Source organism: Sparus aurata, chromosome 17 (assembly GCF_900880675.1).
Source record: "Sparus aurata chromosome 17, fSpaAur1.1, whole genome shotgun sequence".
Classification (NCBI taxonomy): domain Eukaryota; kingdom Metazoa; phylum Chordata; class Actinopteri; order Spariformes; family Sparidae; genus Sparus; species Sparus aurata.
In genome coordinates this window covers 23,155,581-23,171,323 of record NC_044203.1, presented here as the reverse complement: position 1 = coordinate 23,171,323, position 15,743 = coordinate 23,155,581, and the positions used below count along the sequence as shown (strand labels likewise).

Here is a 15,743-nt window from a genome sequence, read left to right as displayed (position 1 = left end):
ATCATGCATTTACAAAGTTAGTCCTCTAGGTCACTAAGTACAAGAGTATGTACTTCAGATTTATCAGTAGTGGCTGTAACAGCTATAAAATGGCTGCACGTGTTCCTTGCTAAACAACATGTACTTCCTCTTGTCTGTCTTTGTACCGACTGAACTTCCAGCTCGGGTGGCTCAGTAACTGACCCATCCCAGTAACAGTGTCCCCAGAGGGGAGGACACCTCCCGTCCTGAGGGCTCAGCACTGCTGAACAATCTCTGTTCAAACAGTACTGAGCAAATGCCTCACAGAGAAATATAACTTCATTTGATTATGTAACTATTTACATGAACAGTTTTGAGATATTAAAGCTCACCAACCCTTGTATCAAGAATTCATAATACTTTATTTGAACAATTATCAAATTAGCAATGCAAAGTCCTACTTAACTGCTGTACTGAAACTTTATCAATAATCTATTATTGATCATAAAAACCCCTTACAAATTTGAAAAAGGGTTTGAACAGCTTTTTGAAAACCCACCAGGGCTGAATTTGATCTTCATGTCTTTAAAATGAAAGGGAGCAAAAATTGAAAGTAGATCATTTAGAGGTGAAATATGCATTATAAGTTCTTGCACACAATAACATCTTAGTAACAGGGGTGTGGGATAAAAAAAAAAAAACACTCTATCCCTCAAGGGACTATTTGGTTCTTTTTTCAAGTCAAAGGTACATTTGTAAAGACCTTAAATTTGCCTAAATGTACGCTGAAAATGGCTCCACGGTTGTAAATCAAGTTTTTTTAAGTGAGCTGTTTCAGTGAAAACCTAATTGCAAACTGTAAGATGTTTTTTTGCATAAAATACAGCTTGATTGCTGTACAAGAACTGAATATAATCCAATACGTCCACTCTTGAATTAGAAAGCAAAGTAAAAATAAGTCCTAATAGATGAGCACAAACAAAGCCAGTGAAATCCAACACAAAGCCTTTGGAAACAAGTCATTTCCTCTTACGTACACGCGAAAGACATCGATCCTAATCAAACTCTAGAAAGCAGAGTTTTTCATACTGTTTTCAACACCCTGCATCACTGAACAAAAGAAATTCAACTAGGGCTGCTGGTTGTTCAATCTATTGATCCATGTTGCCCTCACGCAGCGTTCTCGCCTTCCACAGTAACCTGCACCTCCCGGCCATGTCTCTGAGCTCCTGGGTGGTCAGTAACAGAACACCTGTACCTGCCGGAGTGACTCTCGGTAACCCAGTACATCTGAACAGCCTGGGAGCCGGCAGGCATGATGCTGTTGTCTGTCTCTGTAGGATGCTGACTTCATCCTCTGCCAGCAACAAAGCCTTGAGGACCAAATGGGTCCTTTAACCCATCACCAAGAATACTGAAAGCCTACAGATCTCACATGCTTTAACCAAGTTCAGTTTGAAAGCTTGAGGGGGGTTTAAGTTTTTAACTATGGCCAGCAAAACAAAGAATTACTTCCAACTACACTTAATTTTTAGGGCTGATAACGATATTATTCTGATATTGATATCATGGCTGATAAACTTTATTTTCAAAAATGACATCAGGGAACTGAAACAGTAAACTTGTCTGGGGATTGAATGATTAGTTACCCCAAGCATCTTTTTCTACATTATACTCAAATATATGACAAATACATGAAAAGGTTTATCTCCAGATATCCCTGCCTGGCTCTAATCAAAATGCAACGACAGATTTTCCAGAAACATTAAATATATTGACTCCATGACAATTTGTTATTTTTGGTAGTTTTTCTATAATTCGTGTTTTGCTTTAAAGAATTGTAACTATGCTAATATTCTAAATCTTCCACAAAGACAACTATTGTCCTGTGATTACTTCATGAATTGCCTTGAGATATACATTGTAGGGTCCCTTTAAAAGAGAATTTTTTAAAGTGGTATATAATTTCATAATTTTGTTGCCTATAATAGATTAAAAAGCAAAAATGTAACTACATTTCAGTAAAAGGGAATATTGTAAAAAATAAAAAATGCTTGGTCATCATTGGGTTAACTTAGCTAAATACTAGCTTGTTTAGCATTAACGTTAGCTTCTAAATAATGACACAAAGGGTCAAAACCCTCTGTCCTAAATTGAAACAAGTTGTAAAAGTTAAATGAGATATACATGTGTGTAGTTCACATGCTTTAGACATACATTTTAAGAAGCAGGTGGTGTAATAGTTGACACTTACCTTAAAGCATGTGCTGCAGCTAAAGGCGCTTTCCTCCACTGGAGAGACTTTGATGGCTCCTCCGGAGAAACCCACTCAAGGGTGGCACGGAGGTGTTGACACGCGGGACAGGTGAGGTAGTAGCCTCACACCTGAACCTGTTTTAATGCTCAGAAGAAACGTGTGCTGGTATCTGGCGCCCCCGTGTGTGTGAATGAGTTTGTGAGAGAGTATCAATGCCAGCAAACAGCGTTAACCGGAGGCGGAAACAGAGCTGTATGTAGCGGCAGTGGCTACTGTGGCTAGCAGCCAACACAGCCCACACTACACTGTGCAGCAGCTAAAACACAGCTATTTCGCACTGAGAGGGAAAAATCCGCTGGAGAGGATATTGATGTCATATTGTGGAACCCAAAATGGCGGGTGAGTGTGTCAGAACGGGCTGTTTTTTTTAACATTTTTCTGTGGTATTTGACCCGCCGTCCAGATGCTTTCAGTTAGCCTCCAAGCTAGCTAACGGTAGACAGTTTATATAATCATGGCGGAGTGTTGTCGGGCTGCTGCTTCTGCGCTCTGGTTCATACTAGTTCTGCTTTATATAGTAGCAGATTATGTAAGGTGTTTCCAAAGACAGCATGCGGGTTTTTCAGTGTGCATGTACCGTAATGATCACGTAAAGCTAACATGTAAGAGCGAAGTAAAAGAGTCTCGCCTCTTGGTCCGTTTCCAAAGCATCAACAATACTGTAGCAGTTGTAAGGGTGACTTGTGTTATACCAACACAATCAAAGTCTAGGTTACTTCTCTTCTCTGTTATTCACTACAATCATTGTTTAATTTTTCTGTCCTAGCCGCCGCAGCAAATGGGACCAGCCCGGCCCCGGCTCTGGTGGGATGGGGGAGGCTGAGGCTGCACCCACCGGGGCTCTGGATGCTGCAGCTGCTGTGGCTGCCAAGATTAATGCGATGCTGGTAGCCAAGGGCAAACTCAAACCCTCGCAGATTGGCACTCCGGGCCCTCCAGATAAGGTATATAGGAGCATACTATTAGTATTGCTGGTGGTTAGGTCTCTACACAATCCAACTGTCAGTGCAGTATCTAACAAATTGATACACATCATACGCAATCAATCAATCAATCAATCAATCAATCACTTGTATAACTGTTTTTATACTGTTTTGGATTATCTGAAATTTCTTATAACCATTTCTGTAGTGGAGTCTATATTCTAAACATTTTCACACGAGTGAACTTGTACAACTGGAGTGACAGTAATCACTCATGATGCAGGGCCATTATATTATGTTTGGAGGGCCGGGTAATATTAGTTAGAGTTAGAGTTAGTCTTTATTGTCCCTGAAGGGTAGTTTGTTTCATAACAGTAGCTGACACAATCAGTACACATCAGACTGAAAAGACAGGTATACCTCCTTCCTCATGGCAGGATTTGAAACTCTGCATGGAGAGGGTGATGAGGGTGTGCCAAAATGGCCTTTGCTGTATCAGTGGCTGTCGTCCAATAAACAGGGCAGGCCCTTTTTGGCAGAACCTCATCACCCTCTTTGTGCAGAGTTTCGACTCCTGCCACGACGGCATTTTGCATGCATTTTTAAGTAGCGTATAAAAAAACAAAACCCAGTATCTGGCGGTCAGTGTTGATTCTGTGGTGCACTGCCACAAATTAGTCAGTGTGTCTGAAACACTGTCGAATGTTAGTATAATCTCATCACAATTCATTTGGAGTGACACACACTTCACTACACCCTCCTCTCTCAGGTTGTAGGTGTTGGGAAGCCTCCGGTGCCAGCAAAGGCCAAGGATGACCTGGTCGTAGCTGAGGTCGAGATCAACGACGTCCCAATCACCTGTAGAAACCTCCTGACGCGCGGACAAACGCAGGATGAGGTCAGCGTCAATATGGACAAAAATATCTCTCAGAATTCAGGTTATTGCTAGCTACTTATTGATATGCACTCTCTAACACTTTGTCTACAGATCAGCAAAGTGAGCGGTGCGGCTGTTTCAACAAGAGGCCGATACATGACTGCAGAAGAGAAGGGGAAAGCGCTACCAGGGTGAATTCTCACGCCCTTTTAATGTCGACAACTGATCTTAAAAACCTGCTGTTTATTTATTTCATGTTAACACAACCCCTCTGCTCGTCCCACGCAGGGATCGACCTCTGTACCTGCACGTCCAAGGACAGACTAGGGAGCTCGTCGACAGTCAGTACTTCAGATTTATCCTCCGTCAGTCATGAATGGATGTCTTCATATATCATGTCATTAGACTGACGGTTTCTTTCCCGTGTTTCCAGGGGCAGTAAATAGAATCAAAGAGATCATCACCAACGGTGTGGTGAAGGCTGCGACTGCCTCATCTTCTTCTTCAACCTTCCCCCCTAGTGGAGCTTCTGTCACAATTTACCAGCAGCACAACCCTCCCCCTCCATCACTGCCCCCCATGACCCACCACAAACCACACTTTCAGTCCGGGGTATGACAGTTTCCTTTTGTCTTTTTATATCCCATGAGCCAATACTGCGTTCCAGACAACTAGGAACATGAATGTGTCCAACCCCCGGCTAGTAAAAGTACAATTGAACATCACTCAATAGAAACTCGAGGCAAATCCATGATCCCCGTCCTCATCAGCAGCAGTTGTGTCACATTACACAACAATTGGTGTTGTTGTCACGCAACAACGAGGGGTGCAGGATGTATTCGTTGAGTACAGTATTTGTATGAGGTTCGAGATGAATATTCAGATACCTTTCCAAGTGTGTATGTGCAGAGAAATATAATATTGGCCATTTAATGGCATCTTTTACCTCATAGCTGGTTGATGGCTTTTAATGACCTAGAGTTATGTAGTTAATGTTTGTCCATATGTTGTGTTTCCTTTCTTAGATGCATTATGTTCAAGATAAAGTCTTTGTAGGCCTGGAGCACGCAATCCCGGGATTTGTTGTCAAAGAGCGGGTGGAGGGCCCTGGCTGTTCGTATCTACAGCACATCCAGGCTGAAACTGGGGCCAAAGTCTTCCTCAGAGGAAAAGGATCAGGCTGTTTAGAGCCTGCGTCTGGGCGAGAGGCCTTTGAACCCATGTACATCTATATCAGGTGGGTGCTGTTCAATGAATTATGAAAGATTATGAACCTTGCATGTCAAAATTCCTGCTTGAGCAACTGGATTTGTAGTATTGCGGGATAAACGGAACTGATTGCAGTCTGCTCTCTCTCCAGTCATCCTAAACCAGAAGGGCTTGCAGCTGCAAAAACCTTGTGTGAGAACTTGCTTCAGACAGTGAGTGATTTCCTGTTACTGTCACATAAGAAACCACAATACTGATACTTGACTCCAGCTCTTTGTCAGTAAAACTGACCCTCCTTTATAAGTTTATAGAATTACAAATGCACCCTCTTTACCTTTTGTTTGAGCAAGAAATAGTTGGCTGTGTAGAGCTTAATAGTAACTGTTTGGAGATTTGGCACTGGGTTAAAGCAAATGTCCCAGGGATGTACTTCAGCTTGCCTAATTAAATTCCTAGCCATGTGTAATCTATCATTGATTGATCACTAATATCCCTTTTGGCCTCTGCTGACATTTCCAAATGTTGTAGCTCTGTCAAACAGAAATGGTTGTCGTTACCAGCCTGTTGTTGCCACTCTAGCGAACAAAGCTTTAAGTTGGTGTGAAAAAATTAACATGCACTTCCTTTTACTATGAACAGCGTTATTGATTTGAGCTTTGAGATGAGATAAAACTTATCTGCAGTCACAAGACTGTAGATAGTCGTGTTTGTTTTATACCACCAATGTAGATTACAAGTTTGAGTTGCATTTTCTTCACACACAGCTTTCTGCTCTAAAGGAAGGTATTGCTGAATGCTATCAAATCATTTGTAGTAGGTGTGTGACAGAGTTTTCACATTATTTTCTTCCGAAATATAGTGATGTCACTTTTCTCTTTTGCTGTTGTCTTATGATTTCCAATAAATCATATGTTAGTCCTTGGAACACTAAAAAGCCTTACGTACAATGTTTGTCTGTCTCTAGGTCCATGCAGAGTATTCTCGCTTCCTCAATCAAATGAGCACAATGATGCCAACACAACAAGGTAAAAATATAGCTGGTTGCCTCTCTGTGGTTTATGTTTATCACTTTATTTAACAATACACAAAGATACTCAGTCAGATTGAAAGAGCCTGACTTGATCGGTTTCCTCTCCCTCCTCCAGGTTTCGCGCAGCCCCCAGTGGTGAATGGGATGCCTCTGCAGCCTCCGTACTACCACCCTGCTGGTTATCAACCAGGCTACCCCATGCCCGTACCACCACCTCAGCCGCAACCTCTCCCTCCACCTTACACTGTCCCACCCCCTTTACCTCCCACAGCACCTGCAGGTGTGCCTCCTCAGTATACCCTCCCCCCTGCCCACACCCCTGCTCCTGCTCCTACCCCCATTCCAGCTCCCGTTCCAGCTCCAGCTCTCGCACCTGCTCCTGCTCCTGCTCCAGTCACCATGCCACAGGTAGGTCCACCAAGTCCTCTATTCTATGTAATGAAAGAGGTAAAGCATAATAGTTCCTTCTCTGAAACAAGAAACAGTTTTGGACTTTGTCTTCACCACTTGTGTGGATTTCCAGGTTGTCACAATGCAAGCAGCATTTAAAACTTCGATACAATACTGTATACAGTAGTGTAAAAAGAAAACTTGATAGCTTTTTTCAATACCACAGCATACCAAAAGTCAGTGCCAAACAAATAAGGATGATTTTTATCAAATTTTTTACTAACAACCTGAAGATACCAACACATATGCTATAATGTTAATATCTGTGTACCCTTGAAATTTTCATTACAAATCTGTATTTTTTTTGTTTTGTTTTTTATAGCACCAGTAATTTTGATTCTAATAAATGCATCATATGGTTTAAAGCATTTAATGAAGTACCACTGGTTTTGACAACCATAATAGCTTGCAAAGCAATAATACCTGCAATAATGTTAATTATTGTTGTTTTTTTCTTCTCTGCAGAATCTTCCTCCTGTACCCTTTCCTCCATCTGCTGCAGCGCCACCCAAAGCTCCACCTTCTGCCACCCCAGCCAACCCACCGCAGAAAAGACGCTTCACAGAGGAGGTCCCAGACGAGAGGAACAGCGGCCTGCTCGGATACCAGGTGATCAACAGCTCCTCCACCATTACAGATCATCATTCTATACTGATTTTTGTCACCCTTCTTTACTTTTCTCCACCTTGTTATGTCCACAACGATTACAGTATGTCTGAGTGTGTGTTGAATTTCATCAGCTAATGATATGCATTTCTGTCAATAGCTGTTCTGTTAATTCATCGTCTGTGATTTTTCTATCACTATGTCAACCACCTTCCTTCTGTTTTATGAACACTGATAAGACAGCATGGCCTGTTTCCTTGTGTTGTTCACTTACAGTTTTCCTGTCTTTCTACTGATAATATGGAGTATCAAAGTATGGAGTATTTTTACTGACCAGCCTCAGGTATCTTTCATAGAGGCTGGAAAAATGTCAGTGTAATCAGACTTGTGGTAAGATATTCACAGTGATTTCACTTTGCCGCTGGTGTAATAATAAGTTATATATATATATATATATATATATATATATATATATATATATTTTTTTTTTTTTTTTTAATTGAACAATTTCCAATGTACAAACAAAATGGCTCAACGATCCTGTATAAAAGACCAGTTCGATCAGATGCACAAACATAACAATGACTTTATATTGAAATAATGTAAATAAGTAAGTAAGTAAATGAATTCAAGTATAGGGCTAGGGCTGTTTCTCATAGATGTCTTCTATTATACATTTTCCTTGACTTGAGGGCTTTCATATATATCATTATACTGTTAAATGTATGTTTCACTTTCATAAACTTTGATTTGTGTTTTTAACATTTCCCAATATTGCCTGGGGACCTGTAGTGAATTGTAATAATTGCAGAGGACTTCTGTGATCTGAATCCTCTGTGAATGTGCCATGTCTGTAGTTTGTAAAGTAACAATTCCGCCATATTTCACCAAAGACAGAGGCGCCACACGAAACACAAATGTCCGTTGGTAATTTCTAAATTACATGAGATCAACTGGTAATACTAGTCCCGTGTGACTAGGGCTTAAGAATGTAATTAACCAGATGGTCACCTTTGCTATCGTGCATTATCCATAAAAAATGTTATGTTCCTGTAGCCAGAAAGGTTCAGGATACACTAACTGGAAAAATAAATGATCAGTCGTTTCAGTATCATCACAAATTAAACATTTATTATTTTCAATTCAGAGTCATTAAAAAAAAATTTAAATGGGTTTCTTTTGCTTTGGGAGTGAATGGAAAATTGAGATTTATAGATCATAAAATTTAAATAGTTCTTCTCGAGTTATTAGTCGTATTAAAGTGTCAGGACAGGGTTTAGTTGAGGATCTCTGCTAATCAGGCCTGTGTGTTTTTCTGCTCATAGCATGGACCCATTCATATGACTAATTTAGGTGCAGGCTTCCCAGTGGGCAGCCCGGAGGCCACAGGACCCCCACCACCAAGTTCCTCTGGCCCACCGAGTGAGAGGGACAGGTACGCATAGTTTTGTTGTAGTAGTTTAGAGTTAATTCATTTAAAAGAGACTGATGGTGTGCAGGGGTCAGTTGTTAGCTGACACATCTCTCTTTGTCTTCTGCAGTAGGCAGCTAATGCCTCCACCCCCGCTGCCTGTGAATGGAGTGAGACCCAAGATGGAGGAGAGGAGGGTACCGCAATGCCTCGTGGGTAAGGGCATTATCCCGTGGATTGACAAAATCCCTGCCCAAATCCAAATCCAAATCCACACTTCCTTAATGTGGACTCTGCCCCTTTATAAGCTCAGCCTGGATCTGTTCACAGAGGTGCAAAGAGTAAATTGTAAATCCTGTCCCGGGCCACTGGACCGTGTCTAACTGTCTGTGGTTATACTTGAGAACTTGATCTGTTACGTGAAGCCCCCGAAGATGTATTAGGACACGTAGTTGGCCTAATATCTGGATTTGAATAATAAGGCCCCTGGTTTCTGTGACAGATTAGACTAATGAAGTGTTACACCCTCTCATACTCAGCCTCAAACTGGCCCTTATGCTTCTTATGATTCTTACAGGATTCTGCTGCTGTGACTAGAAATCTCCAGATAGTGAGATGGAGCTATGACCTGACATCTTTTTGTGCATTGTTCAGTCCTTTTATAAAGAAGTCTGATAAGTCAAGTCCACCTTACCGTCCCGTTCTGATGACATCATCAGTCTGGTGTATCTGTTTATTTTTTTGCTTTCCTCACTAATGAGAATCTCTCCTGTTTTTGTGTTTTTCTCTTTTTCTCTGTGTTTTTCCTCTCTTCCATGTATCTCTGGGGCGATGCTGGATTCTGATTGGGGGTGGGGCACGACTCGTCCCTGTGACGCCGTCCTTCCTCTCGATTGGACGGCCCAAACACTGTCGCTCCCCACCAACCAATGGCTGCTTTCGAATGGCTGCCCCCCTTCTCTACTCTGCTGACAAACTATGATTTAAATCTATTAACTATTTGTCTCTCCCAAAATGTGTTTGGATTAATGAACTTGTGCTGCTGCTGTTTTTGTGTATGTTTTTTCTCCCCATATTTCTCTCCCGTCCTCCCCCACATGCTCCTCCCCTCTCCAAATTTCAGAGCCCACAGTGAAGAGATTAAAAACTGGTTTGGTGGCATACACGGGCGACTCCTCGGATGAAGAGGAAGACCACTCGACCTCCAAAGCCTCAGGGCCAGGTAACCCTGGGGCAGTTCCCCCTACCTCCACCTCCTCAGGCTGGACGCAGGGCTATCGCTGCCCTCCTCCACCACCCCCGCGTGCCAAAACACAGCCACAGCCGCAGTCTATGCCTTTCTGGATGGCACCCTAAAACAGGAAAATCTCCCTCAATGCTTTGTGCCGAAGTCTTATGGGATGTTCACCCAAACTGAGCCTGTCTTCTCCCATCAATCATCACCTGCTCATCACGTGGATGACTCTAAACAGCTACATGTTGGTTGCATTTTAGTACTTGGGTCCTCATAGACATACTAATATTTGATTTTTTGGTGCACACATTATAGTTTGAAGATGAACATTTGCAGGACTGATATTCCAAACTATTTTGTGGATGTATAGACGGTCAGATGAGCAACTTTCTGCCTCCAGTTTTATTTGGAACGGAATAAAATCACATGCCAGGTGAAGTGTTTGAATATATTGTCATTGTAAAAACAATCTCACAAGGCAAAGGTGTTGTACATCACTCTTAATTTTTTCCCTAAAACAGCCTTTCCAACTTTGTCTTACCCCCTTTTCTTTCCTTTCTCCCTGTCCTTGTCAGTGATATCATCCTTTTCTATTATGGTCTTTTTTGACGGATCATATTGGACTAACATGTAGTAAACCGATTGAATTTATCTCATGCTTTTATGAAATAAATAAACTTAATTTATTGCAGTGTTTGAGCTAGTGAGTCTTATGTGTATATTCCTTATGAAAGTCTCTTCTGCCGATCATCACAAAACAAATGCCAATTAGCTGTCAACAGTTTCCAAGTGGTCTTATCAGAATTGCAAATAACACAGGACACAACTCGAGTTCAGTCAGTCTTTCAGTCTGTAATACTAATAGATCGCCAGTTACACTTCCTTTTCCCAGATAACCAAAATCTGTACAGAGATAACGAGGTTACCAATGTAAACATTAATGGTTTCATTATTCTACATCAATTAAATTGTGCAATCAACATTTACTTCATAATGATACGATGAAACAAAACATCTATGGTCATGTTATATAAATAGTGGATTAAGTGACAAACTTGCTGCAGAACTGATTACAAATATCATCCTTGTGTAAAATCTCTTTAAAAACATGTTGCCTGTTCAGGTTTTGCAATGAAGATAACTCTAAACCTGAAACATTTCACTGAAGCAGCACAACTTACAATGTGTATTCTCTTAAAGAACAAATATTACATTTAAAACCTGTTTAAAAAATGATAAACACAAAGCATGATGAGATATTAATACTGTTGTTAAGGACTTGATGCTGTGTGGTCTCAGATCATCTCAATCTCTGGTTCCCTCGGAGGGTTTTTCTTATTATACTGAGCGATGCGGCTCTCCATGACTTGCCGGAAGTGGCGAATCAGTCCCTGCATATATATATAAAAAGGAAGATGAATAGAAAGAAAAATACTCGTTAAAATGTTAATAAATACATGTTTCAGAACTTTGTAACCTCAGACGGTGTTTCATTAACAGCTACATATTTAGATCTGTAAATTCACCTGCACAGGCCAGGCAGCTCCATCCCCGAGGGCACAGATGGTGTGTCCCTCGATCTGCTTGCTCAGCTCCCAGATCATGTCGATCTCTGAAACGGCTGCTTCTCCTCGCACAAACCTCCACATCATATTATCCATCCAGTCAACTCCTGAAGGAGAGGAGACATAGTGAGAAAAGTTGAATACAACAGAGAAGAACGGTAGAATCACAACATAAGTCTTCTTCAGGCAAATCCCAGCATTAAGAAAATGAGGGGGACTTGGATACTTTTAAGTGTGTTTAGATTTTAAATTGTACATTCACCCAACAATGAAAATTATCTAATCATTTTCATCCTGATGGAAAGTCAGTTTCATAATCGACAAAGCATTTCTGGAGCTTCATAGCAAAACACTTGCAGAATTCTCCTTAACAACTGAAGTAGCTGGGGACTTTACAAAAAATTCTAAAGTTAAACAACCCCCAAAAATAAAACAAAACATAAGATGGCTCTGTAAAGCTCATCTGATGTAATTCCAGTCTCTGGAAGCCCTGAGGTCTTAAATTAAATTGAAGAAATGTTATTTACATCATTTCAAAGTGAAATCTTCACTGTGGCTGTAGAGCTAAAACCGTTGCGTGACCCTGTCCTGAAGTGGTAGCAAAAGCTCAACTTTACATCAAGAGTGTAAATAACGTCTTATCAAAAATCAATCAATCAATCTCAGGGGGCTCTCTGAGACTTGGATTACACTGAAAACTTATTAATTTTGGGATGCAAAAACATAGTGTTATTTTGTGTTTTTTTCTGCCTAAATATAAGATCTGAGTGCTTCTCCAACCAAACTTAAGGGAGCTCTGATTCCAGCGTGCAGGAACATCAACTGTATTCATGATGACTTCTTGGTATCCAGCACCGATCACACTGAGCTGTTTGTGTATGTAAATAACTATTCTAGCCTGTTAAAGAGAGAAATGGCAACAGAGTTCTACAACAGAGTTGGTTATAAGAGGAATCAAAGGTCATAATGAGGTGATGCATTTAGTGTTAAATACTTCTGCAGTTCTTTACCCTCTCTGCAGGGGGTGCACTGTCCACAGCTCTCATGTTTGTAGAACTCAACCAAGCGTGCGATGGCTCGGATCACGTCAGTCTGGAGGAAAAATACAGTTCTCAGATTCTCTTTGCAGACAGATTGTCGCTGAGGGCGCAGTGTGTTTTGTCGTGTGCAGTATTCAGGAGTGTGTTTACCGATTTATCCATCACTATGACAGCAGCGGTTCCCAGTGCAGTCTCTGCACGGACCAGGTCATCGAAATCCATCAAAACATCATCACACACATGTCGAGGGATGATGGGAGTGGAGGACCCACCTGGGATCACTCCTAATAGATTGTCCCAACCGCCCCTCACTCCTCCTGTGCCAACCAGACGAGAGCAGAAAAGGAAGTCATGTCAGCATCTCGGAAAAGGAAACCTGCATCAACACAGAGATGGACTGTAAACACACACACCTGCGTGCCTCTCTATTAGCTCCCTCAGAGGAATAGACATCTCTTCCTCCACCGTGCACGGCGTATTCACGTGACCGGAGATGTTGAACAGCTTCGTCCCAGAGTTCCTCTCCCTCCCGAAACCTGCGAACCAAGCTCCGCCCCGACGACAGATCTCAGGCGCCACAGCAACCGTCTCCACGTTGGAGACTGTCGTCGGGCATCCAAACACCCCTTAAGGGAGAGAGAGAAACACAGTGATAACCACCAAAGGACTGTAATTACAACATTACCCTATTTTGCAGTTTCTTAAACCATAATTAACCTCAGCAGGAACCCGGGTGTTGGAGCTGTCATCTCACCTATGTCTGCAGGGAACGGCGGCTTGAGTCGGGGTTTCCCTTGCTTGCCCTCAAGAGACTCGATGAGCGCCGTCTCCTCCCCACAGATGTACGCTCCGGCTCCTCGCATCACAAACACGTCAAAGTCATACCCCGAGCCACAGGCGTTCTTCCCTATCAGCTGGGATTTGTAGGCCTCATTAATGGCCACCTGTTTGGAGAGACAACATAGTATAAGACACGCAGCATCTATGAACTGACGAGCCATCTGTATATGCCTTTGTATACCTGCAGATTTGACGACTCGTTGTAAAACTCTCCTCTGATGTAAATGTACGCAGCACGAGCGCCCATTGCTCTCCCAGCGACCAGGCAGCCTTCTATCAGCTTATGGGGGTCATGACGCATTATCTCACGGTCTTTACACGTCCCCGGCTCCCCTTCATCGGCATTCACCACCAGGTATTTAGGCCTGAAACACAGTAAAGAAAGAAACATCACAAGAGTTTCATTACTGGTGTGGACAGTGCTTCAGGTGAATCAGATCTCGATTGTTTCTTCTCTTTCTTGTTCCTACCTGCCGTCGCTGGGTTTGTTCATGAAGCTCCACTTCATGCCGGTGGGGAAACCCGCACCTCCTCGGCCTCGAAGCCCCGAGATCTTCACTTCATTTATGATCCAGTCTGATCCCTTCAGTATGATCTCTTTAGTCTTGTACCAGTCTCCTCGTTTGAGAGCTCCCTTTAGTCTGTCAGGAGGATGGAGAGGATGAGAGACAGAGTGTGTGTTTGCTGAGTTTCAGGCCATTAGAGCTGATGCAAAACTGTTTTTGTCTCACATGCTCCTACCTCCACTCATGACGGCCATATAAGTTGGTGAATATCCGATCTTGGTCACTCAGAGGGCCAAATTTGGTCTTTTTTGGCTTCACCTGGTGACAGGAAGAGAAAAGACAAGTGTGACTAACAAAGCAGCTATGTTACTGCAAAGATGGGCACGTGAAAAACTAGACCTGCCATACTTAACGTTATACATAATAAAGATTGTTTTCATTATCAGTTTCATCTCCTGATTATGTCAGACAAAGCAAAGACTCCTGTTATAATTTCCCTCAGCCCAAGGAGACATCTTTAAATGTCTTTTTTTGTACAATCAGCATTCAAAACCCCAAAGATATCCAATTTAGTATTTAGACAAATAAAAGCATGTAGTTCTCAAATCTGAGCTGAAAACAGCACATTTTTAGCATTTTTGATTTAAAAAAAGGGATTGTTCAATTACCAAAGCATTAAGCAATGCATTACATGAAAAAACTTTTGAACACACAGGAGGCCTTACGTATGCATTCATTGATACATGCCAATATGGGAAATTTGGGAGTTTTAAAATTAAAATAATCACTTTATATGCGAGTTGGTTAAACGGATTTCTGTGAATTGTCTGAATTGAGGGGATGTGTATATATATATTTAATATCTAACCATTTCATGTTTAATTTTAAAAACTATGTGACAACATCTGGGCACGTTGCAGTGATCAAACAGACCTGAAAACCATAAAACTAATGTCAGAAATTTTATAGTACTGCAATACAGTAATCATTGGTATATACTGCAACATAATGAAAATATATGCAAGTAAATACACTACTCATATTTAGTGGGGGATATTGGGATATGCTGCATTAAAGTCAAATGAAATGTATCGCGTTATTTTCGGGGATACATTCTGATATGTCACGGAATAAAAAATCAAGTGAAACACTCAAATATTCCAATAGCCCTCTCTACTTTTAAGAAGTGTCTATCGACAATGCCTTTTCACACATTTTCTTTAAATATACCTCTTAAATAATCATATTAAATCAATGTTATATCATTCTCATATAGATCAATATGTACGATGAACACAGGCTTTGTCAGCCTTAAGACTAATTCATCATAAACAGCTCATTAAAGGCAAATAGTTCTAATCTCTAACTAAAAGCTGTGACTTGCTCCGTGTCTAACCTCTCCTTGCCTGAGTGTGACAGCAGGCCTGTGGGCCGGTGCAGACTGCGGTGTGAGGGCAGGCCTACCTGCGGCTGTGCTGCGGTGCTGTAGGTCAGACGCGGAGCCACCTGACGCACCAAGGCGCCCCACAGCATCCGCCGGGGCAGCATCCTGCAGAGCCGCTGGACCAGCACCTCCAGCTCACCTCCGACTGGTTCAAATCTCGAACCTGCTCGTCGTCTGACTTCTTACACAACCTAATCGATTTCTGAACCCTCCGCTGTTGAAGTGTGGGCCTGCTGGTTCAGTTTAATTAAACTAAGAGGATTAACCGACCACGTCACGTCCCTTCCCAGCTTCCCCTGCGGCACCCGGCAGGTAATCAATGCACTTGAC

General features: G+C 41.9%; 3 protein-coding genes across 5 annotated transcripts in view; 1 reads left to right on the top strand and 2 right to left on the bottom strand.

Moving 5' to 3' along the window:
- kcnj14 (potassium inwardly rectifying channel subfamily J member 14) overlaps positions 1–2,481 on the bottom strand; it is a 37,884-nt gene extending 35,403 nt beyond the window's left edge. The window contains exon 1 of the mRNA XM_030392829.1: positions 2,216–2,481. The gene's annotated coding sequence lies outside the window, so the exon portion shown is untranslated. The remainder of the gene's footprint in view (positions 1–2,215) is intronic.
- A 3-nt stretch (positions 2,482–2,484) lies between these two features.
- On the top strand, positions 2,485–10,709 carry khdc4 (KH domain containing 4, pre-mRNA splicing factor). Of its 3 annotated transcripts, none has more exons than XR_003981082.1 (14): positions 2,485–2,617; positions 3,045–3,222; positions 3,971–4,099; positions 4,190–4,269; positions 4,367–4,419; positions 4,512–4,690; positions 5,104–5,315; positions 5,439–5,499; positions 6,252–6,312; positions 6,433–6,725; positions 7,233–7,376; positions 8,727–8,808; positions 8,915–9,000; positions 9,908–9,971. XR_003981082.1 is itself a non-coding variant. In XM_030392823.1 (14 exons), the coding sequence occupies exons 1-14, from the start codon at positions 2,589–2,591 to the stop codon at positions 10,138–10,140; spliced, it is 1,848 nt and encodes a 615-aa protein (XP_030248683.1). In that variant the 5' UTR covers positions 2,485–2,588; the 3' UTR covers positions 10,141–10,709. The 3 variants fall into 3 exon arrangements, 2 of the variants coding, with proteins under 2 accessions (XP_030248683.1, XP_030248684.1); XM_030392823.1 differs by having other exon boundaries at positions 8,699–8,808; positions 9,908–10,709; XM_030392824.1 differs by lacking the exon at positions 9,908–9,971 and having other exon boundaries at positions 8,915–9,058.
- Positions 10,710–10,845: 136 nt separating this feature from the next.
- On the bottom strand, positions 10,846–15,675 carry LOC115566823 (NADH dehydrogenase [ubiquinone] flavoprotein 1, mitochondrial-like). Its single transcript, XM_030392834.1, has 10 exons — positions 15,434–15,675; positions 14,205–14,287; positions 13,934–14,104; positions 13,645–13,828; positions 13,378–13,567; positions 13,037–13,249; positions 12,774–12,940; positions 12,594–12,675; positions 11,545–11,690; positions 10,846–11,409 (listed from the first exon to the last, which is right to left on the bottom strand). Exons 1-10 carry the CDS (start codon positions 15,515–15,517, stop codon positions 11,314–11,316), a joined length of 1,416 nt encoding a protein of 471 aa, XP_030248694.1. The 5' UTR covers positions 15,518–15,675; the 3' UTR covers positions 10,846–11,313.
- Between the last annotated feature and the right edge of the window lie 68 nt (positions 15,676–15,743).